The following is a 25578-nucleotide window of genomic DNA, read 5'->3' on the forward strand; positions in this document are numbered from 1 at the left end:
ATATATGGAACAAATCAGAAATATCAATAAAAAGAAAAAAATCCCCAAAACACGGCAGGGAAACGTAGGTTTACAGTTGTTCATATGAAAAATACAGTAATAAAAAATAATAACACAAGAATAAACGCTGTTTTGCATACTCACAACTCTAAGCCTACTTTCGCCCCACCCTGTATTCTGCAGATGAAAAGTATAATAATGGGCCTGACCAGTAGTGGTTCAGTGAATAGCACACAGACCTGGGATGCTGAGCATCCAGGTTGGAAACCCTGCGGTCACCGGCTTGAGTGTGGGATCATGGACATGACCCCAAAGGTTGCTGACTTGGACCCAAAGGTCGCTGGCTTGGGCAAGGGTTCACTACATCAGCTGGAGCCCCCCAGTCAAAGCACATAGGAGAAGCAATCATAAAGTACCACAACTGCAAGCTGACGCTTCTCATCTCTCGCCCTTCCTCTCTCTCTCAAAAAATAAAAGCCAGAGCCTGACCAGGTGGTGGCGCAGTGGATAGAGCGTCGGACTGGGATGCGGAAGGACCCAGGTTCGAGACCCCGAGGTCACCAGCTTAAGCATGGGCTCATCTGGTTTGAGCAAAGCTCACCAGCTTGGACCCAAGGTCACTGGCTTGAACGGGGGGGGGGGGGGGGGGGGGGGGTTTACTCAGTCTGCTGAAGGCCCGCGGTCATGGCACATATGAGAAAGCAATCAATGAACAACTAGGGTATCGCAACGAAAAACTGATGATTGATGCTTCTCATCTCTCTCCGTTCCTGTCTGTCTGTCCCTATCTATCCCTCTATCTGACTCTCTCTCTGTACCTGTAAAAAAAAAAAAAAATTAAAAAAAATAAAAGCCAGAAATAAATATAACAAGAGAGATGTAATACCTACACGAAGAAAACTGTTGCTTTCCTGAGAAGCCTGAAGAAAAGAAGTGCAGAGGAAAGCAACCTCATAAAGAAGTTAATTCTATGTAATACATCTGTACATTTTATGAGATCACAAAATTCCCAACACGATTTTGCAAAATTTAACAAAAAGATTTTGAGTCAAAAGTTAAAAAAGGCCTAGTGTGCGGAGGACCCGGGTTCGATTCCCGGCCAGGGCACATAGGAGAAGCGCCCATTTGCTTCTCCACCCCTCCCCCTCTCCTTCCTCTCTCTCTCTCTCTTCCCCTCCCGCAGCCAAGGCACCATTGGAGCAAAGATGGCCCGGGCGCTGGGGATGGCTCTGTGGCCTCTGCCTCAGGCGCTAGAGTGGCTCTGGTTGCAACATGGCGACACCCAGGATGGGCAGAGCATCGCCCCCTGGTGGGCGTGCCGGGTGGATCCCGGTCGGGCGCATGCAGGAGTCTGTCTGACTGTCTCTCCCTGTTTCCAGCTTCAGAAAAATGAAAAAAAAAAAAGTTGAAAAAGGCAAGTTAGTATCAGGAATTAGTCTTATCATGCTTGGGAAGGGGCTTGGTTATGCTAATGTGTGAAGGAGGGACATGGCACCAAAAAGTTTTAAAAGGAGGAGCTAGGAGGCCATTTTTGAGAAAAGGAGAGAGACCACATGGTGGCATAGGAGGCAGGGAGCCAAAATGGAGGCATGCAGAGGGGACGGAGTGAGGCTGGTGAGGTCTTTGATTCTAGGAAAACCCAGAGAAAGTCAGTGGCTTTGGGAGCCCTGAATGGAAAAGGAAGTGTTTTCCCGCTGTGTGGATTTTTTCGCCCACCAGGTGCAAGCAGGAATAAAGGATGACCCTCCAGTTATTGGCTCCGTTGTTTGACTACAATCTGTCCGAATCCAATGCAAACCTGCACGGGCCAGGCGGCTGTGATGGTGGCCGCAACTACTGGCTTTTTTAAAAAATTTTTTTACAGAGACAGAGAGAGAGGATAGATAGGGACAGACAGACAGGAACGAAGAGAAGTATCAATCATTAGTTTTTCATTGCAAAACCTTAGTTGTTCATTGATTGCTTTCTCATATGTGCCTTGACTGCGGGCCTTCAGCAGATTGAGTAAACCCCTTGCTCAAGCCAGAGACCTTGGGTCCAAGCTGGTGAGCTTTTTGCTCAAACCAGATGAGCCTGCGCTCAAGCTGGCGACCTTGGGGTCTCGAACCTGGGTCCTCCGCATCCCAGTCTGACACTCTATCCACTGCGCCAGTGCTTAGTCAGGCCATGACTACTGGCTTTACAGATATAATACTTAAATAACATGGGCCTGGCAGAGAACAATAGATGAAAGGACAGGAAATTCTGCACAGACCTAAAGTACATGCAAGAATTCAGCATAAGGGTGTTTCAGAACAGTAGAAAAAGTATGGAGAAAAAGATAAAGCTCAAGCCTTCCCTCATACATCATATACTTAAAGAAATATTACATAAAGATTTAATAAAAACCAAAGCCATAGAAGTAGTGGAAGAAGCACATCAGTGACTCTTGACACCTTATTTGGGTGATGAAGGTTTTCTAAATGTGTATCAAAGGCAGATAATGTAAAGGGAAAGATGAGATCAAACTGATTTATAAATACTTAAACATTTATATGTGAAATTTGAAACACTGATATTAAAAATATAATAAAAACAATTAACTGAATATAAATTATAAATTAACAATAAGGTATAATCCTCATTAAAAAAAAAGTACAGGCCCTGGCCAGTTGGCTCAGCGGTAGAGTGTCGGCCTGGCGTGTGGGGGACCCGGGTTCGATTCCCGGCCAGGGCACATAGGAGAAGCGCCCATTTGCTTCTCCACCCCCCCCCCCTCCTTCCTCTCTGTCTCTCTCTTCCCCTCCCGCAGCCGAGGCTCCACTGGAGCAAAGATGGCCCGGGTGCTGGGGATGGCTCCTTGGCCTCTGCCCCAGGCGCTAGAGTGGCTCTGGTCACGGCAGAGCGACACCCCGGAGGGGCAGAGCATCTCCCCCTGGTGGGCAGAGCTCGCCCCTGGTGGGCGTGCCGGGTGGATCCCGGTCGGCTGCATGCGGGTCTGTCTGACTGTCTCTCCCCGTTTCCAGCTTCAGAAAAATCCAAAAAAAAAAAAAAAGTACAAAGAACATTAACAGTCAGTTCCTAAAAGAAAATATATAACGAATACATTAACAACTGTGAAACCTTACTATTTACCAAATAACTGAAAATTCACCACCCTTTTCACCTATTAGCCTGCCAGGATTGAAAAGTAACAGCAGGAGCAGGCACACACCCCACTGGGGAAAACAAGTATGCTGCGAACCAGCACAGCTAGTAATTCCAGGTTCCTGAGGGAGAACCATGCAGAATGAAGAAAATAAAGAGAAAAAGGATGGGATTGGGAGGCCTCTGCAAGCTGATGGTAAGTCAGAGCAGAACAGGCCCTGGTTTGCTTTATTATATAGCCACATGCAAATAAGGAAGTCTCCGATACAAAGTCACAACTCTGAGGCAAAAACAGGAATTCTCTTAAGGCAGGGGTCCCCAAACTTTTTACACAGGGGGCCAGTTCACTGTCCCTCAGACTGCTGGAGGGCTGGACTATTAAAAAAACTATGAACACATCCCTATGCACACTGCACATATCTTATTTTAAAGTAAAAAACCAAAACGGGAACAAATACAATATTTAAAATAAAGAACAAGTAAATTTAAATCAACAAACTGAGCAGTATTTCAATGGGAACTATGGGCCTGCTTTTGGCTAATGAGATGGTCAATGTGCTCCTCACTGACCACCAATGAAAGAGGTGTCCCTTCCGGAAGTGCGGCAGGGGCCGGATAAATGGCCTCAGGGGGCCGCAGTTTGGGGACCCGTCTTAAGGCATCAATAGGAATCCATTTAAGGCTTAAACAGGAATCCCCCCCACCATGCTTAAATGAAATCAACCAACATCAGAACAAACAAGGGGTGAGAGGAAGAGCATGTAAATCGCTTCTAGCAATTTTAACCAAGCAAGTGAGGTGGGGGGTTGGGATGAGTGCAAATACTCAGCTTCATTGCCAATATGGAAGAGTGGGGGGAGAACTTAGCCTTTTGCCAAGCCTCGAAATTACAAAGGCTTTGCCACTTGCAGTCTTCCACACAAGGATATCCTCTTCACCCATCAATTCCTATAGCAACAATCCTACACAGCCCATGGGGTACTGACAATGGCAAAAAACCAGAAATAACTCAATGTTCTCCAAGAGAAGACTGATTAAATTATACTCAATTTAATGATCATGGGCCATTAAAATGTATGTTCACTGATACAGAAACGTGTTCACAGTAAGCTGAGTGAAAAAAGCAGGCCACACAAACAGTGCAGGTGGTATATGATCGTACCGGGGTTTTATATAGAATACACATTATATATGTTAAATTTAAAAAATACATATATAGATATATATATGAAAATGATTTTTATGATATTTTTTCTTTTTTTGTTTTGCTTTTTATTTTTACTTATTATTTGTTTCTTGAGGGAGAGGTTGGGAGAGACAGGAACATCAAGCTGTTCCTGATGTGCCCTGACCAGCAATCAAACCAGCAACCTCTGTGCTTCAGGACAATGCTCTAATCAAACTGTTTTTGCTTTTTAGTGTTTTCAAATTCTCAATCATTAATGTTACTTTTACCCAGGAAAGTATACTAAATTAAAATAAGAACACGGTTGCAGGTAGCTTCTTTACCTCCCTATCGGACCGACCCTGTTCACACCTGCATAAAAATACTATCCTACCTGTCGGAGCAGCTCCAGCTTCTTCAACTCCTCATTGTAGGCTTCTGGGTTCTCGCCATAATTCTTCAGGACAAACTAGAGAAAAGAAAGGAATGTAAACCAGGGATAGAGGAGACTACCCTGTTCCCACGCCTCCAACTACTCATAATCTCCAATCAGAGCTCAGGATTGAGTCTAGACCCCCAACCATGAGCTCACCTCCTGGACCACCAAGAACTCAATAACGAGCAGCATCAAGATGCTGACCATGGAGGCCCTGGCCGGTTGGCTCAGTGGTAGAGCGTCGGCCTGGCATGCAGAAGTCCCAGGTTCGATTCCCGGCCAGGGCACACAGGAGAAGCGCCCATCTGCTTCTCCACCCCTCCACCTCTCCTTCCTCTGTCTCTCTCTTCCCCTCCCGCAGCCGAGGCTCCATTGGAGCAAAGATGGCCCGGGCGCTGGGGATGGCTCCTTGGCCTCTGCCCCAGGTGCTAGAGTGGCTCTGGTCGCAACAGAGCGACCCCCCGGAGGGGTAGAGCATCGCCCCCTGGTGGGCAGAGCGTCGCCCCCTGGTGGGCGTGCCGGGTGGATCCCGGTCAGGCGCATGCGGGAGTCTGACTGTCTCTCCCCGTTCCCAGCTTCAGAAAAAAAAAAATAATAATAAAATAAAATAAAAATTAAAAAAAAAAAGATGCTGACCATGGAGCTGACCCAGAAAGAGCAAAATCTGAAGTATAGTTTGTACTGAATGTGTACTGCCTTTGCATCATCATAAAGTGAAAAAAATAGTTAAGTTGAAACATCGAAAGTCAGAAACCGTCTGTGTGCATATATATACATACAGAGTCTTAGGTTACAACGGCCTCGACATTCGACGTTTCCAGTTTATGATGCTCACTCCCATAAAAACTTAGTGCAGGTAGAATCCTCTCCAGCATGTCCTGCATGTTCCTTAGGCAATCCCGATTCACCTGACCCAGTATCTCCAGCACCTTCTGCAGGTACTCCTGCCTCCTCAGCTTCCTCCTCCCAGTAGGTCTCCCCCCCCCCTTGCAATGCCCCTGCCAGTGTGCCAGCCAGCCACAGGAATAAAGGTACGGAATTGTTTTACACTCATTTTTTGTCATTTTTTCTGTTACTACAGTACAGTGTACAGTAGTTATATATATAATATACATGTCTCTAGATCAGGGGTCCCCAAACTTTTTACACAGGGGGCCAGTTCACTGTCCCTCAGACCGTTGGAGGGCCGGACTATAAAAAAAAACTATGAACAAATCCCCATGCACACTGCACATATCTTATTTTAAAGTAAAAAACCAAAACAAGAATACAATATTTAAAAATAAAATAAAGAACAAGTAAATTTAAATCAACAAACTGACTAGTATTTCAATGGGAACTATGCTCCTCTCACTGACCACCAATGAAAGAGGTACCCCTTTCGGAAGTGCTGCAAGGGCTGGATAAATGGCCCGCGGGCCGTATTTTGGGGACCCCTGCTCTAGATTATGATTTTACAACTGTGTTAGGATAGGTAAGTGACTTAGGCTAGGGTGTGTTTCAACTTAACACCGAAATTTGTGTTGTCACTGTGTCGTAACCCGAGGACCCCTGTGCATATATATACGTATATATAGAGAGAGAACACATATGCTGAAATGTCATCAGAATGTGGTAGAAAGAACTTGAGGGAGCACTATGTTATTCTTTCAACTTTTCTGTATGTTTGAAAAACAAAGGTGTTTTGTTTTGTTTTTTTTTTCATTTTTCTGAAGCTGGAAACAGGGAGAGATAGTCAGACAGACTCCCGCATGCACCCGACCGGGATCCACCCGGCACGCCCACCATGGGGCGACGCTCTGCCCACCAGGGGGCGATGCTCTGCCCATCCTGGGCGTCGCCATGTTGCGACCAGAGCCACTCTAGCGCCTGGGGCAGAGGCCAAGGAGCCATCCCCAGCGCCCGGGCCATCTTTGCTCCAATGGAGCCTTGGCTGCGGGAAGGGAAGAGAGAGACAGAGAGGAAAGTGCGGCGGAGGGGTGGAGAAGCAAATGGGCGCTTCTCCTGTGTGCCCTGGCCAGGAATCGAACCCGGGCCCTCTGCACGCTAGGCCGACGCTCTACCGCTGAGCCAACCGGCCAGGGCGAAAAACAAAGGTTTTAAGAGTTGCTAAAAACCTAAATGGTCGGCCTAGCGTGCGGAGGACCCGGGTTCGATTCCCAGCCAGGGCACACAGGAGAAGCGCCCATTTGCTTCTCCACCCCTCCGCCGCACCTTCCTCTCTGTCTCTCTCTTCCCCTCCCGCAGCCAAGGCTCCATTGGAGCAAAGATGGCCCGGGCGCTGGGGATGGCTCCTTGGCCTCTGCCCCAGGCGCTAGAGTGGCTCTGGTCGCAACATGGCGACGCCCAGGATGGGCAGAGCATCGCCCCCTGGTGGGCAGAGCGTCGCCCCATGGTGGGCGTGCCGGGTGGATCCCGGTCGGGCGCATGCGGGAGTCTGTCTGACTGTCTCTCCCTGTTTCCAGCATCAGAAAAATGCAAAAAATGCAAAAAAAAAAAAAAAAAACCTAAATGGTAAGTACCTGAAGAACACTTCCCCAACTATGTTAGTGGTTCTGAGTCTTCTGCGGGTCCTTTGAGAATATGATAAAAACTATGACAGAAATCTTCCTAGAAACATTCCACTACGTATAAACATGAAACTCTGCCAACAGCTGCACAGGGCTCAGAGACCCTGGAACCCCACTTACCAGCTCCTGGTTAACAACCCTATGATCCAGCCAACCCATCTCCTCTCCACTCCTCTCCTACGAAACCACAAATATAAAATGTGAAGTCACTAACCCCAAAATTTATAAAGAGCTCATACAACTCAACACCGAAAAAACAATCCAATTAAATAATGAGCAGAGGGCACTTCTCCAAAGAGGACATTTGGTCAACAGAACAGACATATGAGAAGATGCTGAATGTCACTAATTGCCAGAGAAATTAAAATTAAAACCACAAGATATCATCTCATACCTGTCAGAATGACTATCAACGATAAATTCACAAACAAGTGCTGGTGAGAATGTGGAGAAAAGGGAACCCTCATGCACTGTTGGTGGGAATGCAGATTGGTGCAGCCACTATGGAAAACAATACAAAGTTTCTCAAAACTGCCTTATTATGACCTAGTGATTCCACTTCTGGGGATATATCTGAAGAAACCCAAATCACTAATTCAAAAGAATATATTCACCCCTGTTCACTGCAGCATTATTTACACTAGCCAACATATCGAAGCCACCTAAGTGCCCATCAGTAGACAAGCGGATAAAAAAGCTGTGGTACGTATATAGAATGGAGCACTACTTGGCCATAAAAAAAGAGTGAAATCTTAACGTCTGCAACAGCATGGATGGACCTAGAGGGTATTATGCTTAGTGAAATAAGTCAAAGAAAGACAGATACCATACAGTTTTATTCATGTGGAATCTAAAAAACAAAACAAGTAAACAAAACTGAAGCAGACCTGTATTCACAGAGAGATTGTTGCCATAGGGAAGGGGAGTTGGGAGACTGGGTGAAAATGGTGAAGGGATTAAAAAGCACAAATTGGACCCTGGCTGGTTTGCTCAATGGATAGAGCACAGCCCAGCATATGGACATCCCGGGTTTGATTCCAGGTCAGGGCATACAGGAGAAGCAACCATCTGCTTCTCGCCCTCTTCCCCTCCCATAGCCAGTGGCTCAATTGATTCAGGTATTAGCCCAGGCACTGAGGGTAACTCAGTTGGTCCCAGGTATGGCTTCAGGTGCTAAAAATAGCTCAGCTGATTCAAGCATCAACCGCAGACGAGGTTGCCAGACAGATTTTGGTCAGGATATATCCAGGTGTCTGTCTCACTGATCTCCCCTCCTCTCACTTAAGAAAAGAAAGAAAGAAGAACAAATTGGTAGTTGCAAAATCGTCGCAAGGATGTCAAGTCCAGCATAGGGAATATGGTCAATACTATTTTAATAGCTATGAATGGTGCCAGATAGGTACTAGAAATACCAGGGAGAACACTTTGTAAAATATGATTGTCTAACCACTATGCTGTATACCTGAAACTAATACAAAAATAATATTGAATATAAACTGTAATTAAAAAATAAAATTTGAATTTCTTTTCAAAAGTAAAACACATACATAAATTATATATATACAGCCCTGGCCGGCTGGCTCAGTGGTAGTGCGTCGGCCTGGCGTGCAGGAGTCCCGGGTTCGATTCCCGGCCAGGGCACAAAGAAGAAGCGCCCATCTGCTTCTCCACCCCTCCCCCTCTTCTTCCTCTGTCTCTCTCTTCCCCTCCCGCAGCCGAGGCTCCATTGGAGCAAAGTTTGCCCGGGCGCTGGGGATGGCTCTGTGGCCTCTGCCTCAGGCGCTAGAATGGCTCTGGTTGCAACAGAGCAGCGCCCAGGATGGGCAGAGCATCGCCCCCTGGTGGGCATGCTGGGTGGATCCCAGTCGGGCGCATGCAGGAGTCTGTCTGACTGCATCCCCATTTCCAACTTCAGAAAAGTACAAAAAAAAATTATATTATATATATATACATATACACAAACGTGTGTACACACACACACACACACACACACAAATGTTGCGTGAGCTATAGGAAACACTTGACTATCTAAACAGCAATTCCTTTTTTTTTTATTTTAATTTTAATTTTTTTTTCATTTTAGAGAGGAGAGGAAGGGACAGAGAGAGAGAGAGAGGGGAGACAGAGAGAGAAGGGGGGGAGGAGCTGGAAGCATCAACTCCCATATGTGCCTTGACCAGGCAAGCCCAGGATTTTTTGAACCGGCGACCTCAGCATTCCCAGGTCGACGCTTTATCCACTGCACCACCACAGGTCAGGCCAGCAATTCCTTTTTTTTTATTTTTTTTTATTTTTTATTATTTTTTTTAAGATTTCATTTATTCATTATAGAGAGGGGAGAGAGAGAGAGAAGGGGGAAGAGCAAGAAGCATCAACTCCCATATGTGCCTTGACCAGGCAAGCCCAGGGTTTTGAACTGGCAACCTCAGAGTTTCCAGGTTGACGCTTTATCCACTGCGCCACCACAGGTTAGGCAGCAATTCCTTTTTGATGAGAGATTTTAGCTTGCCTGCCCCAAGGCTAGAGAGAAGGAAAACTGGAGCCTAGAAGCCTAGGGCGACAGAGGCCAAAAGGAGAGGGACATCTGAGAGTCCTAGAAACAAGGCTCCCCCAGACACTGCTAAGAGCATCCGTCCCTGACGTTTACACAATACTGAAGGGGAGGGAGATGCTGCCCCAGCAAACTGTCCCTAGAGGTCACCTCCTACCTGTGTCTCATTCCTCCTCCAAGATCAACAGCAGCCAAGTTTATAGAGCTCCTACCACGGGCCAGGCACTGAACTGAGGACCCAATAGCACTCAATCCTTACAGAACTCCAAGGAGTAAGTGCTATTATCATCCCCACTTTACACATGAGAAAATGAGGAAACTCAGGCAAAGGGTTTAAGGCATTTGCCAAGGTCAAAGCACTAGTTAAGTGACGGGCAGTGGCTGAAACTCATTATAGTGGGCTCCAGAGCCCACCTCCTGACCCACACATTGATTAGACCAATCCATTTCTACGTTTTAAATAAGGTTCTCTTAAACTCTAAAAAACAGAAAGAGCAAACGACTATCTGTATGCATAGCTGAGGTTATTTTTCTAAACTCTGAGAAAACCTTCTATGACTGCTGCTCACTCCCCCACTAAACAGAGGAAAGAAACCGGTTACAGGTTCTCAAACAACAGGGACATCTCACAGTCCCTCTATGGTCCAGAACTCTGCAGAGCTCAGAACCTAGTCTGGTTAGGATTTGACGCTCCCAACAGAGAGAGCACCTGAAAAGGCAGGCCCAGCAGAATGCAGAGCTTGGACCTGGGCACCGCAGATGAAGAGTAAGAATCTAGAAGGCACTGACAGGACCCAGACGCACCTACACAACTGACACTGTTGGGAGGGCTAGAGGTGTCCCCTGGCTGGGCTCGAGTATTTGAGGATTCTTTTCTGAAGGAATAAGACCTTTGGACAGGTTAATGTTAATTGAGAGCATGTTCAGAAATCAGAGCCACTTTAAAAAAAATAAAGGAAAAGAAAGGAAGAAGTTAAGAGTGAAAAATACTAATGGGCCCTGGCCAGGTTGCTGTTGGTTAGAGCTTCATCCTGACATGCCAAGGTTGCAGGTTCAATCCCAGGTCAGGGCACATACAGGAATCAACAACCAATGCACAGACTAACAAATGGATGTTTCTCTCTCTGAAATCAATAATTAAAAAAAGGGGAAGGGGCCTGACCAGGCGGTGGCACAGTGGATAGAGCATCAGGCTGGGATGCTGAGGACCCAGGTTCAAGACTCCGAGGTCGCGAGCTTGAGCGCAGGCTCATCTGGTTTGAGCAAAAGTTCACCAGCTTGGAACCAAGGTCGCTGGCTCAAGCAAGGGGTTACTCGGTCTGCTGAAGGCTCACGGTCAAGGCACATATGAGAAAGCAATCAATGAACAACTAAGGTGTCGCAACGGAAAACTAATGATTGGTGCTTCTCATCTCTCTCCGTTCCTGTCTATCCCTCTCTCGGACTCTCTCTCTGTCTCTGTAAAAAAAAAAAAATTTTAATTTTTTAAATAAAATAAAAAATTTTAAAAAGGGGGAAGGGGGAGTGTAAGGGGAAAGAGGAAGGGGAAGGGAAAAGAGAAGGAAAAAAACAGTAACAGAGAATGGTAAGGCCATATCCTGAGAAAGAAACACCAAAACAGGGTATTAAGTCCTGGCTGTGCCCCTGGGTTGCTGTGGACTTGGTTTTTCCATCTGTAAAATGGGGTTAATATCACCTCCTATGTCTGACTCAAGAGCTGCCAGGACTTGAGCTGTTTTCTAAACCAAGAAAGAAGACACTAGGCTAAAAATATTGTTTACAACGTCAAAGCCTGTACTAGGGACTCACGTGAATTAACTCTCGATTCTTACTAGTAGTTCCATATTACAGGTGAGGAAAGTGAGGACCAGATTAGTGATGTAATTTTTATAGCAGCTGAAGGTTTCCCATCTAGTATGTGAAGGCGGTTGGACCTAAACCCAGGTGCGTCTGATTCCAATGTCTATGCTATGTCCCTGACACTACTTTGCTCTTTCACTGCGCAACAAATGGCACAAAACTTTGTAGGCTAAGATCACTGGAAACACCATCTTGGGTTCTGCCACTCTTTTGCAGATTAGAAGACTGGGAATCAGAGGTGTGCAACGGCAGTGCTAGAACTCCTTAATTTCGATTTCCTGACTCCTGACCCAGGGACATACCTTGTGTTGTCACTTTCTCTTGTACCACTTTTCTGGGTGGCAGAGGTGTCTAGCTTTTGCTCTTAATCTCATATAACATCTTGGAATTTCACTGTGATAATTAAAGCAATAACCCAAGAAGAAAAAGCAATGAAAGTCATCACATATGTACAACCTTGGTTCTCCAAACACATTTTTTCTTCTACTTGCAGGGGTGACTCAAATATGGGATATTCTTTTGGCTATTCCACAGAAACACACATAAAACCAAGTCCCACATATAAAGGTTTTTTTCAATAACATTTTTATTAATTTTAATGGGATGACATCAATAAATCAGGGTACATATGTTCAAAGAAAACATGTCCAGGTTATCTTGTCATTCAATTATGTTGCATACCCATCACCCAAAGTCAGACTGTCCTCTGTCACTTTCTATCTACATATAAAGTTTTAATACAATATATATTCCGCTATTCAGTTTTAAATGAGATTAATGTTATTCTCAGAAAAAAATATTCCTGCCATGGAAATTCTTCAGCCCCTTGGTATCAGCAAGCTAAGATCCCATTACAAACCAAGACCACAAGGGATAAGAAGAAACCTTCATCCTCACCTGCTCTCCCCACAACCCCTCAAGGTCAACCCACATCTCTTCTGAGGGCCCCTTGATCTGTCTGAACAATGCCAGGAAGCACCACTCAAATGACATCTCCTGGAGCGTGTTAGGACTAGACTAAGTCATTCAACACTTAAGACACTCTCTACACATACTATCACGTCCTGAGCAAAGGAAATAATCTGGTGTGAAATGGCTACAGGCCTTTGGTGTATGAAACTAAAGTCAGAGAAGAATGACCTGGAAAAATTCAGGTCGGTCTTCTGTGCCTGGAGCCATTCTACTGTAAAACACAAGTGGGCAGGCAGGCTCAGTCAGACCAGCTTGGTGACTTCAAAGCTATGATAAGAAATAAAACAAACCGCCTGACCAGGCGGTGGCGCAGTGGATAGAGCGTCGGACTGGGATGCCAAGGACCCAGGTTCGAGACCCCGAGGTCGCCAGCTCGAGCGCGGGCTCATCTGGTTTGAGCAAAAGCTCACCAGCTTGGACCCAAGGTCACTGGCTCCGGCAAGGGGTTACTCAGTCTGCTGAAGGCCCATGGTCAAGGCACATATGAGAAAGCAATCCAATCAATGAACAACTAAGGTGTCACAATGCGCAACGAAAAACTAATGATTGATGCTTCTCATCTCTCCGTTCCTGTCTGTCCCTATCTATCCCTCTCTCTGACTCTCTCTCTGTCTCTGTAAAAAAAAAAAAAAAAAAAAAAAAAAAGAAAGAAAGAAATAAAACAAACCTAACTGGTGGTACTGTAGTGGATAAAGCATCAAGATCCTAGGTTCAAAACCCCAAGGTCACCGACTTGAGCACAGGCTCATCCAACTTGAATGCGGAATCATCGACATGACCCCAAAGCTGCTGGCCTGAGCCCAATGGTTGCTGACTTGAGCAAGGGTTTTCTGGCCCAGGCACGTATGAGAGGAAATCAATGGCCTGACCAGGCGGTGGCACAGTGGATAGAGCGTTGGACTGGGATGCTGAGGACCCAGGTTCGAGACCCCGAGGTCGCCAGCTTGAGCATGGGCTCATCTGGCTTGAGCAAAAAGCTCACCATCTTGGACCCAAGGTTGCTGGCTCAATCAAGGGGTTACTCGGTCTGCTGAAGGCCCGCGGTCAAGGCACATATGAGAAAGCAATCAATGGGCCCTGGCCAGTTGGCTCAACGGTAGAGCGTCGGCCTAGCGTGCGGAGGACCCGGGTTCGATTCCCAGCCAGGGCACACAGGAGAAGCGCCCATTTGCTTCTCCACCCCTCCGCCGCGCTTTCCTCTCTGTCTCTCTCTTCCCCTCCCGCAGCCAAGGCTCCATTGGAGCAAAGATGGCCCGGGCGCTGGGTATGGCTCTGTGGCCTCTGCCTCAGGCGCTAGAGTGGCTCTGGTCGCAACATGGCGACGCCCAGGATGGGCAGAGCATCGCCCCCTGGTGGGCGTGCCGGGTGGATCCCGGTCGGGCGCATGCGGGAGTCTGTCTGACTGTCTCTCCCCGTTTCCAGCTTCGGAGAAATACAAAAAAAAACCAAACAAACAAAAAACTGATGATTGATGCTTCTCATCTCTCTTCATTCCTGTCTGTCTGTTCCTATCTGTCCCTCTGACTCTCTCTCTGTCCCTGAAAAAAAAAAAGAAATTAAAAAGAAATCAATGAACAGCTAAAGTGCCGCAACTATGAGTTGACGCTTCTCATCTCTCTGCCTTCCTGTATTTCAGAAAAACAAAAAAAACACACCACCACAGGCACTTCTGAGGTCTGCTCATCTCATTTCCCTTTCTGTGTGTGTGTGTGTGGCAAGTTTTTCAGGAGTCAGCTGTCTCACGCCTGACCTGTTGTGGCACAATGGTTAAAGTGTTGACCTGGAATGCTGAGGTCACCAGTTCAAACTATAGAAATGATCCCTGAAAGTATAGTCTTAAAGTCACCAGTTAAAAACCCTGGGCTTACACAGTCAAGGTACATGTGAAAAGTAACTACTACAAGCTGATACTCCCCCCCTTCTCTAAAATCAAAAAAAAAAAGTCAGCTGTCCCATGGAAAATCTAGAAGGGACTCCTGCTCCCTGTGACAGCCCCTAACAGACTGAACTGTGGTTGGGTTGCATTTTTCAGGGAATTGGCATGGTGATGGGGCCAACTTGGACTTGGTGAACATGTTAAGGACACTACTCTTTTATGGATTCTTGCTGTATTGGCCAAGAGTTTGCTTAAAGGCTTTTAATCACTGTAAAAAAAAAATAGAAGACTGGATAAAGAAGATGGGGCACATATACATCATGGTATACTATTCAGCTAGAAGAAATGATGACATCGGACTACTTACAGCAGAATGGTGGAATCTTGATAACATTATGCGGAGTGAAATAAGTGAATCAGAAAAAAGAACAAGAACTGCAGGATTCCATACATTGGTGGGACATAAAAGTGAGACTAAGAGACATGGACAGGAGTGTGGTGGTTACGGGGGGGGGGGGGGGGGGGGAAGGGGAGGGGTACAAAGAAAACTGGATAGAGGACGATCTCTTTTTGGGTGATGGGTATGCAACAGAACTAAATGACAACCTGGAAATCTTTTCTTTGAATATATGTACCCTGATTTATTGATGTCAGCCCACTAAAATAAAAATTTATTTATAAAAAAAAAAAAGAAAATCTAGAAGGGAAAAAAACTCCACAAACCTGAAAACCAAGCTCTACCTACAAGATAAACAGCAAGAAAGGACAAACTGAGTGTGTCCTCTGTGGTGCAGGCCGAGTGAGTGACAGGAGCAGTATGGACTGTCTGAATTTGGAGGGTGGTACAACTGCCAGGCAGCTGAAGGGACCCTGAGGAGGTACAGATCAACTTGGGTGATGAACAAGAGAGAGGAATTCCAGTAAGGACAGGAACAAGGACAATGACCAGATGTGACGCTCTTGTAAGAGACCTGGGAGTAAAATTAGAGGGCAGACTCTGAACAGCAGGCAGCGCCTCTAGAGGAACAGGGGTCAAAAGTGGCGATTTAGAGAGATCGACCTGGCAGAGTGGGAGGAGAGGAAAAACCAAGAAACCACATGGTTGGCTACCACCGGGCACATTTATTTGCCCTTGAGGATAAATTATCATGTGGAGCACTAGAAGGTAAGTTCCATGAAGGCAGAATTTTTGTCATCACATAAAGTCCTGAATTCCCAGGGCTGGCATATCCTAGTCACTAACTATTTGTTCAATGTATGAATCAGGGATGAACATAACACCCCAGCCCGTGTAACTTTTTCTTGAGTTCAAATACAATTAGTTAAGGGCAGGTGTTTGGGACCAGAAGAAAAAACTTCAAACACAAACACTTGTGGCCAAATCACTGACTGATGAAAAATACAAGACTCTCCTGACCAGCAGTGGTGCAGTGGATAGAGCATCGAACTGGGATGCGGAGGACCCAAGTTCAAGACCCCAAGGTCACCAGCTTGAGTGTGGGCTCATCTGGTTTGAGCAAAGCTCACCAGCCTTGAACCCAAGGTCGCTGGCTCGAGCAAGGGGTTACTCGGTCTGTTGTAGCCCCACGGTCAAGGCACATATGAGAAAGCAATCAATGAACAATTAAGGTGTGTCACAACGAAAACCTGATGATTGATGCTTCTCATCTCTCTCCGTTCCTCTCTGTCTGTCCCTATCTATCCCTCTCTCTGACCCTCTCTCTGTCTCTGAAAACAAACAAACAAAAAAAAAACCAATAAAACAAGATTCACCCTTTATCAGCTTCCAGTGAGTCAGCACGCTGGGCTCCAAAGCAGGTAAGGAGGTGCAGGGCCAGTAGCATTTCCCCACCTAAGAAATTATGTAGGGCCTGACCAGGTGGTGGTGCAGTGGATAGAGCGTTGAACTGGGACGCCGAGGACTCAGGTTCGAGACCCCGAAGGCACCAGCTTGAGAGAAGGCTTATCTGGTTTGAGCAAAAAGCTCACCAGCTTGAGCCCAAGGTCACTGGCTCAAACAAGAGGTTACTTAGTCTGCTGAAGGCCCGTGGTCAAGGCACATATTGAAAGCAATCAATGAACAACTAAGGTGTCGCAATGTGCAACGAAAAACTAATGATTGATGCTTCTCATCTCTCCTTTCCTGTCTGTCTGTCCCTGTCTATTCCTCTCTCTCTGTAAAAAAAAAAAAAAAAAAAAAGGCCTTGGCTGGTTGGCTCAGTGGTAGAGCGTCAGCCTGGCTTACAGGAGTCCCGGGTTCGATTCCCGGCCAGGGCACACAGGACAAGCACCCATCTGCTTCTCTACCCCTCTCCCTCTCCTTCCTCTCTGTCTCTCTCTTCCCCTCCCGCAGCCGAGGCTCCACTGGAGCAAAAAGATGGCCCGGGCGCTGGGGATGGCTCCTTGGCCTCTGCCCCAGGCACTAGAGTGGCTCTGGTCGCAACAGAGCGATGCCCCAGATGGGCAGAGCATCACCCCCTGGTGGGCGTGCCGGGTGACCCCAGTTGGGCGTATGCGGGAGTCTGTCTGACTGCCTCTCCGTTTCCAGCTTCAGAAAAATAAAAAAAATAAAAATAAAAAAGAAAGAAAGGAAGAAAGAAAGAAAGAAAGAAAAAGAAAGATTATGTAGGCCCAGGTGTCCATATCTAAAGCTTGGCACTGCAGTTTAAAATTAGCTTGCTGTTCTCTTAGTACTTACTTCACATTATTCCAACAGGAAATTGAAGACATGTCCAACAGGAAATAAAATCAATACCAACCATTATGAAAGTTTTTTTAAAAAAAGCCCACCCTCACGAAAAAAGAAACCCTTTATGAATCTGGAAAACTCCTCTTCATTCTTCAAAACCCACCTCCTGGCAAGCCTTCCCAGATGGACCTTCCTTAATCTGGTACTTCTATATACTAACATATTTCTACTCTTCAAATGATGTCACCATTTAACTTTAAATTTCCTCTACTAGATTATGAATTCCATGAAAACTAACAAACAAACGTATTTTCTCTTATTCACCAGGAATAAGAGAAACCGAAACAAATACAATATTTAAAATAAAGAACAAGTAAATTTAAATCAACAAACTGACCAGTATTTCAATGGGAACTATGGGCCTGCTTTTGCCTAATGAGATGGTCAAAGTCTGGTTCCATATTTGTCACTGCTAGCCGTAACAAGTGATATGACGTGCTTCCGGAGCCATGACGCATGCATCCTGTGTCACCGGAAGTAGTACTGTACCTGAGCGATGCTGCCACATACAGTACTTCAGGAACACAGGATGCATCCGCACTGTGCCACCAATGAAAGAGGTGCCCCTTCCGGAACTGCAGCAGGCCGGATAAATGGCCTCAGGTGGCCGAATGCGGCCTGTGGACCGTAGTCCTTGGGGACCCCTGACCTAGAGTACCGAGGTTACAGGTTCGAAACCCTGGGCTTGCCTGGTCAAGGCACATATGGGAAGCAACTACCACAAGTTGATGCTTCCTGGCCCACACCTCCCACCCCTACTTTCTCCTCTCTCAAAAAACATCAATAAATAAAATAATTTTTTAAAAAGGAAGAGTTCCCAGGCTGCAGCGGCTTCCGCAGTCTCCTCTGCAGGGGAGTTTCCATAGAGCTCTAAAGGAGTTGGCCATTCTCAAGCCCAGCCTAACCACATACTGCTCAGTGGGTTTGTGCGAATATACACCACAATCTTTTGTTTTTGGTTTTGTGTTTTTTTTAAGTGAAAGGAGGGAAGATAGAAAGACTGACTCCCATCTGTGCCCCAACTGGGATCCACCCTGCAACCGCCATCTGAGGCTGAGGCTTGAATCAACTGAGCTATCCTCAGTTACTGATGCTGATGCTCAAACCAACCGAGCTATCCTCAGAGCCTGGGGTCAATGCTCAAATCAACTAAGCCACTGACTGCAGGAGGGAAAGAGAAGCAGATGGTCACTTCTCATGAGCGCCCTGACCAGGGATTGAACCTGGGACTTCCACATGCCGGGCTGATAATCTATACTGACCCAACTAGCTAGGGCCTTTATTGTATTTTTAATTGAATTTATTAGGACAATACTAATTAACATAATTTTACAAGTTTCAGGTGCCCAATTCTACAACACATCTCTGTACACAGTTACTGTGTGTTCACCCAAATAAATGGTAGTATCTTTCCTAATCCAAAGAGGAGGAAATAAGAGAGCATCAGGCTAAATTCAAACAAAGTCATCTTCTAGGACAGGTGTCGGAAAACTTTTTTGGCTGAGAGAGCCATGAACACCACATATTTTAAAATGTAATTCTGTGAGAGCCACACAATGACCTGTGTACTTACGCAATATCCAATAAAAATTTGCTGTTGTCCAGGAGGACAGCTGTGATTGGCTCCAGCCACCCGCAACCATGAACATGAGCGGTAGGAAATGAATGGATTGTAATACATGAGAATGTTTTATATTTTTAACGTTATTTTTTTTATTAAAGATTTGTCTGCGATCCAGATGCAGCTATCAAAAGAGCCACACCTGGCTCGTGGGCCATAGGTTCCTGACCCCTGTCCTAGGAGCTTCTCAGTTAAGATTTTTATCCACTAGATGTCCATCCACAATCTCCAAATTCCAACTGTCATTCACACATTTTCCTGAGTGCCAATTATGTAGAGAGAACCCTTCTAGACTGAAGAGCATGGAGACACCTTTTGGGTCACTTACAATTTGAATTAAATTGTAAAAATATAGCACAGGCAGCCCTGGCCAGTTGGCTCAGAGGTAGAGCGTCGGCCTGGCGTGCGGAAGTCCCGTGTTCAATTCCCAGCCAGGGCACACAGGAGAGGCGCCCATCTGCTTCTCCACCCCTCCCCCTCTCCTTCCTCTCTGTCTCTCTCTTCTCCTCCAGCAGCGGAGGCTCCATTGGAGCAAAAGATGGCCCGGGCGCTGGGGATGGCTCCTTGGCCTCTGCCCCAGGCGCTAGAGTGGCTCTGGTCGTGACAGAGCGACGCCCCAGAGGGGCAGAGCATTGCCCCCTGGTGGGCGTGCCGGGTGGATCCTGGTCGGGCGCATGCGGGAGTCTGACTGCCTCCCGTTTCCAGCTTCAGAAAAATACAAAATAATAATATATATATATATATATATATGGCACAGGCAACGGTCACCAGAAAAAGGATGGAAAGAGGAATTCAGAGAGGTAAGGAACTGTACCTGAATCAAAGAGCAGATGGCGAAATGACCAAAGTCTGGGAAAGATGTAACAAAAGCTTGGAATTTGCCTGACCAGGCGGTGGATAGAATGTCAGCCTGGGACGCTGAGGACCAAGGTTCAAAACCCCAAGATCATGGGGTTGAGCACAGGCTCATCTGGCTTGAGCCAGGGGTCACTGGCTCAGCTGGAGCCCCCCGGGGTCAAGGCACATGTAAGAAAGTAATCAATGAACAACTAAAGTGACTCAAACTAGGAGTTGATGCTTCTCATCCCTTTCCCTGCCTCTCCCTTACTTAAAAAACAAAACAAAACAAAAAACCCAAAAAAACACTTGGAGCCTGACCAGGCAGTGGCAAAGTGGATAGAGTTGGACTGGGATGTGGAGGACCCAGGTTCGAGACCCTGAGGTTGCCAGCTTGAGTGCAGGCTCATCTGGCTTGAGTAAAAAGCTCACCAGCTTTGACCCAAGGTCGCTGGCTCGAGCAAGGGGTTACTCAGTCTGCTGAAGGCCCACAGTCAAGGCACATACGAGAAAGCAATCACTGAACAACTAAGGTGTTGCCATGAAAAACTGATGATTGATGCTTCTCATCTCTCTCCATTCCTGTCTGTCTATCCCTCTCTCTGACTCTCTCTCTGTCTCTGAAAAAAATAAAATAAAACACTTGGAATTTTAGCTCAGTTACTCTAACTTCCTGATTTTATAAATGAGGAAAAAAGAGATCCAAAGAGATTAAATGAGGAACTCAGCAGAACACAAACTGTTGGTGTCTGAACTAATGCAGTGGCGGTGTGAAGAGAGAAAGGGAGAGAGCTTCTTGGGAAACTACTTCCAAACCCATTTCCTTTCTCCTGGTTCTTTTTTCAAGCAACCTGCACCACCTACCTAGATTACCTGGGACCTCCTCCGGCGACAGCTTTGTGAAACACATCGTGATCCAAAGGATGCCAGGTTGCAACAGCCCCGACTGTTCCTTTTCACTTCTACTCTGCCCCTCAATGCAAGCAGGTGGCCCTTCCCATGTCTCTGGGAGCACCTGATGCCCAATCAACACACCTGGCACCAATGTTTTACCAGCCACACCTGATCTTGCCTACATCAACTCGAAACCTGCCTGACTCCCCGTCCGGCTGAGGATTCAACACATAGGCAGTTATGAAAAGCAGCAACCCTCCCCAAAATGACATGGCACTGTATCTTTTGGTTCAAAGGGTGCTGAGAAAGAGCCCAGGCGCACAGGTCTGCCGTTCTTCTGGGTCACCGGGGCCCCCGTCCTAAGACGGCGTCTGTCCCAGTCCAGTGGTGGAACGACGGTGCCCCGAGGGCCAGACAGAGCCGGACAACCCAGACGGCCGGGACCTCCCAACGCTACCTGCGGGGCGGTTCCGGCGAGAGAAGGCGCCGAGCAGAACCAGGTCCAGAGCGTCACACCGAAGTGTGGTGCCACGGTGGGAACCGAGGCTGGCCCAGGACAGAAGTTAAGAGGCAGATTCCGACGAGGCTGCGGTGCGAGCCCGAAACGGGCGAAGAGGGGTAGCAGGGTCTGCGGGCCCGCGGAGAAGTAGGGGGAGGGGGGCAAATACAGCGGAGGACCCTCCTCGCCCCACCCAACAGGGCCTGGGGAGATGATGGACGCGCAGGGGGCGTCACGCGCGGGTAGACGACGAAAATACGCAGAAGGGGCGGTGGGGGGCCGCGCTCACCTTCCTCACAGCCGGCTGGAAGTGAAAGTCACCGGCCTCTTTCAGGTCCAGCCAAATCATGGGCATGCGGGGCACGGCCTCCATGGCGGATAGCGCCCGCCGGCCACCGGGCCGCTCCCTTCGGCTACCCCAGCTGCGGACTCCGCCGTGCGCACCGCCCCGCCCCTCCGCGCCGGAAGGCTCTCGTCACGCGGGGCTGAAAAATGCTCGCACGGCCTGCTGGGAGATGCAGTCCCGCCCCGCCAGCGCAGCCTTTTGCACATGCGCAGTTCCGTCTCCTCCGCAGAGAGGACGTGAAGAACAAAACTCCCGCCGGAGCCGAAGGGGTTTCTGGGAGTAGTAGTCTTCCTTACTTAACTGTGAGGTACGGCGCAAGCTCGTTTCTTCCTTCTGGGCCAAACACACCTACCGGACCTGGCTTTGACTGCGACGAAAAATTTACCAGCATCTTAAAAGAGCTTATTTTTGGAGCACCATCCTGGGATTACTTTGTTAGAGGTGGAGGAATTGAGGCTAAGGCTCATGCCCTAACAATCCCCCAACCATGAAGAAGAGGAGAAAGTTGCCCCCAAAATATATAGTAGATGCAATGCAGGAGCGTAAAGCAGCCCATTCTGGGGTTCTCCGATGATAAGGTAATGGCCAGCCATAGGGAGTTGCTAGACGTAGGCACAGCAGCTTGGACCAGAGCAGGCTGAGAGGTGGGAGACTACAGCATAGCATAGCCAAGAAAGGAACGATTGGGGACGTGGTACCAGGGAAGCAGGAAGTCATTGGAAGCAGTTTGGCCACTGGACACAGAGAGTCCGGGCCCCAAACATGAGGCCAGCAAGAAATCAGGATTAGGCCCTGGCCAGTTGGCTCAGTGGTAGAGCGTGGGCCTGGCGTGCAGAAGTCCCGGGTTCCATTCCCAGCCAGGGCACACAGGAGAAGCGCCCATCTGCTTCTCCACCCCTCACCCTCTCCTTCCTCTCTGTCTTTCTCTTCCCCTCCCACAGCGAGGCTCCATTGGGGCAAAGATGGCCCGGGCGCTGGGGATGGCTCCTTGACCTCTGCCCCAGGCTCTAGAGTGGCTCTGGTCGCAACGGAGCAACCCCCCCCAGGGGCAGAGCATCGCCCCCTTGTGGGCAGAGCGTCGCCCCCTGGTGGGCGTGCCGGGTGGATCCCGGTCGGGCGCGTGCGGGAGTCTGTCTGGCTGTCTCTCCCCGTTTCCGGCTTCAGAAAAATTAAAAAAATAAAAAAATAAAAAATAAAGAGATCAGGATTAAGCAGTTGTAGGTCAGCATGGGCTGGAGCAGGAAGGAAGGGACAGGAGAGGAGTAGGAGCCGTAGGTGAGCCTGGCAAGACAGGGAGATCCTATAGAGAGGCCAGTGTTCCAGGTAGGGGGAACTGCTGGTGTGAAAGGGGGCTCTGGCTAGTCTCCAAGATTCCAAGGAGCTTGGGTGATGGGTCCCTGTGTTTCTTAGAACAACTGTCCTTCCCCTAGCCTCGCTGTCTTTTATAGAGTGGGACCACCTCAGCCCAGGTGGTGCTTCTGTGGTTAAGCTACAACTACAGACACAGACCCTGTAAATGCAGTGGTATGTTCATTTGCCAGGGCTGCCATAACAAAGTATCACAGACTGAGTGGCTTAAACAACAGAAATTAATTTTCTCACCATTCCAGAAACTGCAAGTCTGAGGTCCTGGTGTCACCAAGTTGGCTTATTGAGGCCTGACTCTGGTTTGAAGAAGAATGTCTTTTCCCTGTGTCTCCACATGGCTTTCCTTCTGTGCATGCCTGTGTCCTAATCTCTTCTTGCAAGGACACCAGTCTTACTGAATAATCATACTGTACTTAATTATCTCTTTAAAAAGTCTTTCTCTTGCCTGACCGGGTGGTGGCGCAGTGGAAAGAGCATCGGACTAGGATGTGGAGGACCCAGGTTCGAGACCCTGAGGTCGCCAGCTTGAGCACAGGCTCATCTGGTTTGAGCAAAAGCTCACCAGCTTGGACCCAGGGTCGCTGGCTTGAGCAAGGGGTTACTTGGTCTGCTGAAGGCTCACGGTCAAGGCACATATGAGAAAGCAATCAGCCCTGGCCGGTTGGCTCAGCGGTAGAGTGTCGGCCTAGCGTGCAGAGGACCCGGGTTCGATTCCCGGCCAGGGCACACAGGAGAAGCGCCCATTTGCTTCTCCACCCCTCCGCCGCGCTTTCCTCTCTCTCTCTTCCCCTCCCGCAGCCGAGGCTCCATTGGAGCAAAGATGGCCCGGGCGCTGGGGATGGCTCTGTGGCCTCTGCCCCAGGCGCTAGAGTGGCTCTGGTCGCAACATGGCGACACCCAGGATGGGCAGAGCATCGCCCCTGGTGGGCGTGCCGGGTGGATCCCGGTCGGGCGCATGCGGGAGTCTGTCTGACTGTCTCTCCCCGTTTCCAGCTTCAGAAAAATGAAAAATAAAATAAAGTAAAATAAAATAAAAAAGAAAGCAATCAATGAACAAGTAAGGCAGGGGTCTCCGACTATGGCCTGCGGGCCGCATGCAGCCCCCTGAGGCCATTTATCCTGCCCCCACCGCACTTCCGGAAGGGGCACCTCTTTCATTGGTGGTCAATGAGAGGAGCACATTGACCATCTCATTAGCCAAAAGCAGGCCCATAGTTCCCATTGAAATACTGGTCAGTTTGTTGATTTAAATTTACTTGTTCTTTATTTTAAATATTGTATTTGTTCCTGTTTTGTTTTTTTTACTTTAAAATAAGATCTGTGCAGTGTGCATAGGGATTTGTTCATATAAAATAGTTTTTTTTATAGTCCGGCTCTCCAATGGTCTGAGAGACAGTGAACTGGCCCCGTGTAAAAAGTTTGGGGACCCCTGAACTAAGGTGTCACAACAAATAACTGATGATTGATGCTTCTCATCTCTCTTTGTTCCTGCCTGTCTGTCCCTATATGTCCCTCTCTCTGACTCTCTCTCTGTCTCTGTTTAAAAAAAAAAAAAGCCCTGGCCGGTTGGCTCAGTGGTAGAGCGTCAGCCTGGCGTGCAGAAGTCCCGGGTTCGATTCCCGGCCAGGGCACACAGGAGAAGCGCCCATCTGCTTCTCCACCCCTCCCCCTCTCTTTCCTCTCTGTCTCTCTCTTCCCCTCCCGCAGCCGAAGCTCCATTGGAGCAGAGATGGCTCGGGCGCTGGGATGGCTCCTTGGCCTCTGCCCCAGGCGCTAGAGTGGCTCTGGTCGCAACAGAGCTACGCCCCGGAGGGGCAGAGCATCGCCCCCTGGTGGGCAGAGCGTCGCCCCCTGGTGGGCGTGCCGGGTGGATCCCGGTCGGTCGCATGCGGGAGTCTGTCTGACTGTCTCTCCCTGTTTCCAGCTTCAGAAAAATACAAAAAAAAAAAAAGAAAAGAAAAGAAAAGTCTTTCTCCAAATCAAGTCACATTCTGAGGTACTGGGGATTAAGATTTCTAAATAGAATTGGGGGGGGCACAATTCAGCCCATAACACAATCACAGTGATATGGAGGGCAATTGGTATGAGAGGCATCAAAGACCAAGAAACCCTGTACGGAGGGGAGGGGTACAATGGGTGGAGATGGACACAGCGGAAAGGAGTCTGGGGTAAGAGGTGCCCTCCTAATGCACATATTTACTCAGAAACAGGCAGAGTTGGGACTTTGGGGAAGCATAAGACTAGTTAGTACTTGGGGAAGTGTAGGCCTCATCACAAGGGGGCAGCAAACACCCATTCAGCTAGGTCAGTCCGCCTCTTTTTCAAAACCGGTCACACTTAACAGCCGGAAGGGCCTCAGAGACACACAGCCATCTTCCCCATTTTACCAGTGTGGGAACTGAAGACTGGACTAGGGTGTGGACCACTCAGGTCTCTCAGCAAGTGAATGGAAGTCAGGTTGAGCCTGGGTCTTCTCCTTCCCAGTTCATTTATTCACCAAATATCTATTCAGTTGTGCCCTATGCTCTGTTCTAGGCGCTGCTGGATAAAACAGGCAAAGATCTCTGCCCTCATGAGGTCACAATTAATGATGGGAGACAGATGTTAGCACAATAAAGAATGTATGGTAAATTAGATGGCGTAACTGCTGAGGAAAGAAGAAGGGTGGGAACATGAGGAAGGGAACATTTGCAATTTCATATCTTTTA

The 25578-nt window shown here is 47.9% G+C and overlaps 1 protein-coding gene across 2 annotated transcripts in view; it reads right to left on the minus strand.

The window, feature by feature from the left end:
- The window catches only part of PTPN23 (protein tyrosine phosphatase non-receptor type 23), a 36266-nt gene extending 14658 nt beyond the window's left edge, over positions 1-21608 (minus strand). The window contains exons 1-2 of one of the 2 annotated variants that reach the window (XM_066244652.1): positions 21446-21608; positions 4686-4760 (exon numbers count right to left, since the gene is read on the minus strand). In XM_066244652.1, coding sequence (XP_066100749.1) covers positions 4686-4760; positions 21446-21529 — 159 coding nt within the window. In that variant the 5' untranslated portion in view covers positions 21530-21608. The remainder of the gene's footprint in view (positions 1-4685; positions 4761-21445) is intronic. The other variant, XM_066244653.1, reaches the window with a different exon arrangement.
- Positions 21609-25578: the final 3970 nt, after the last annotated feature.

The sequence above is a fragment of the Saccopteryx bilineata genome, chromosome 10 (genome assembly GCF_036850765.1).
Source record: "Saccopteryx bilineata isolate mSacBil1 chromosome 10, mSacBil1_pri_phased_curated, whole genome shotgun sequence".
NCBI lineage: Eukaryota > Metazoa > Chordata > Mammalia > Chiroptera > Emballonuridae > Saccopteryx > Saccopteryx bilineata.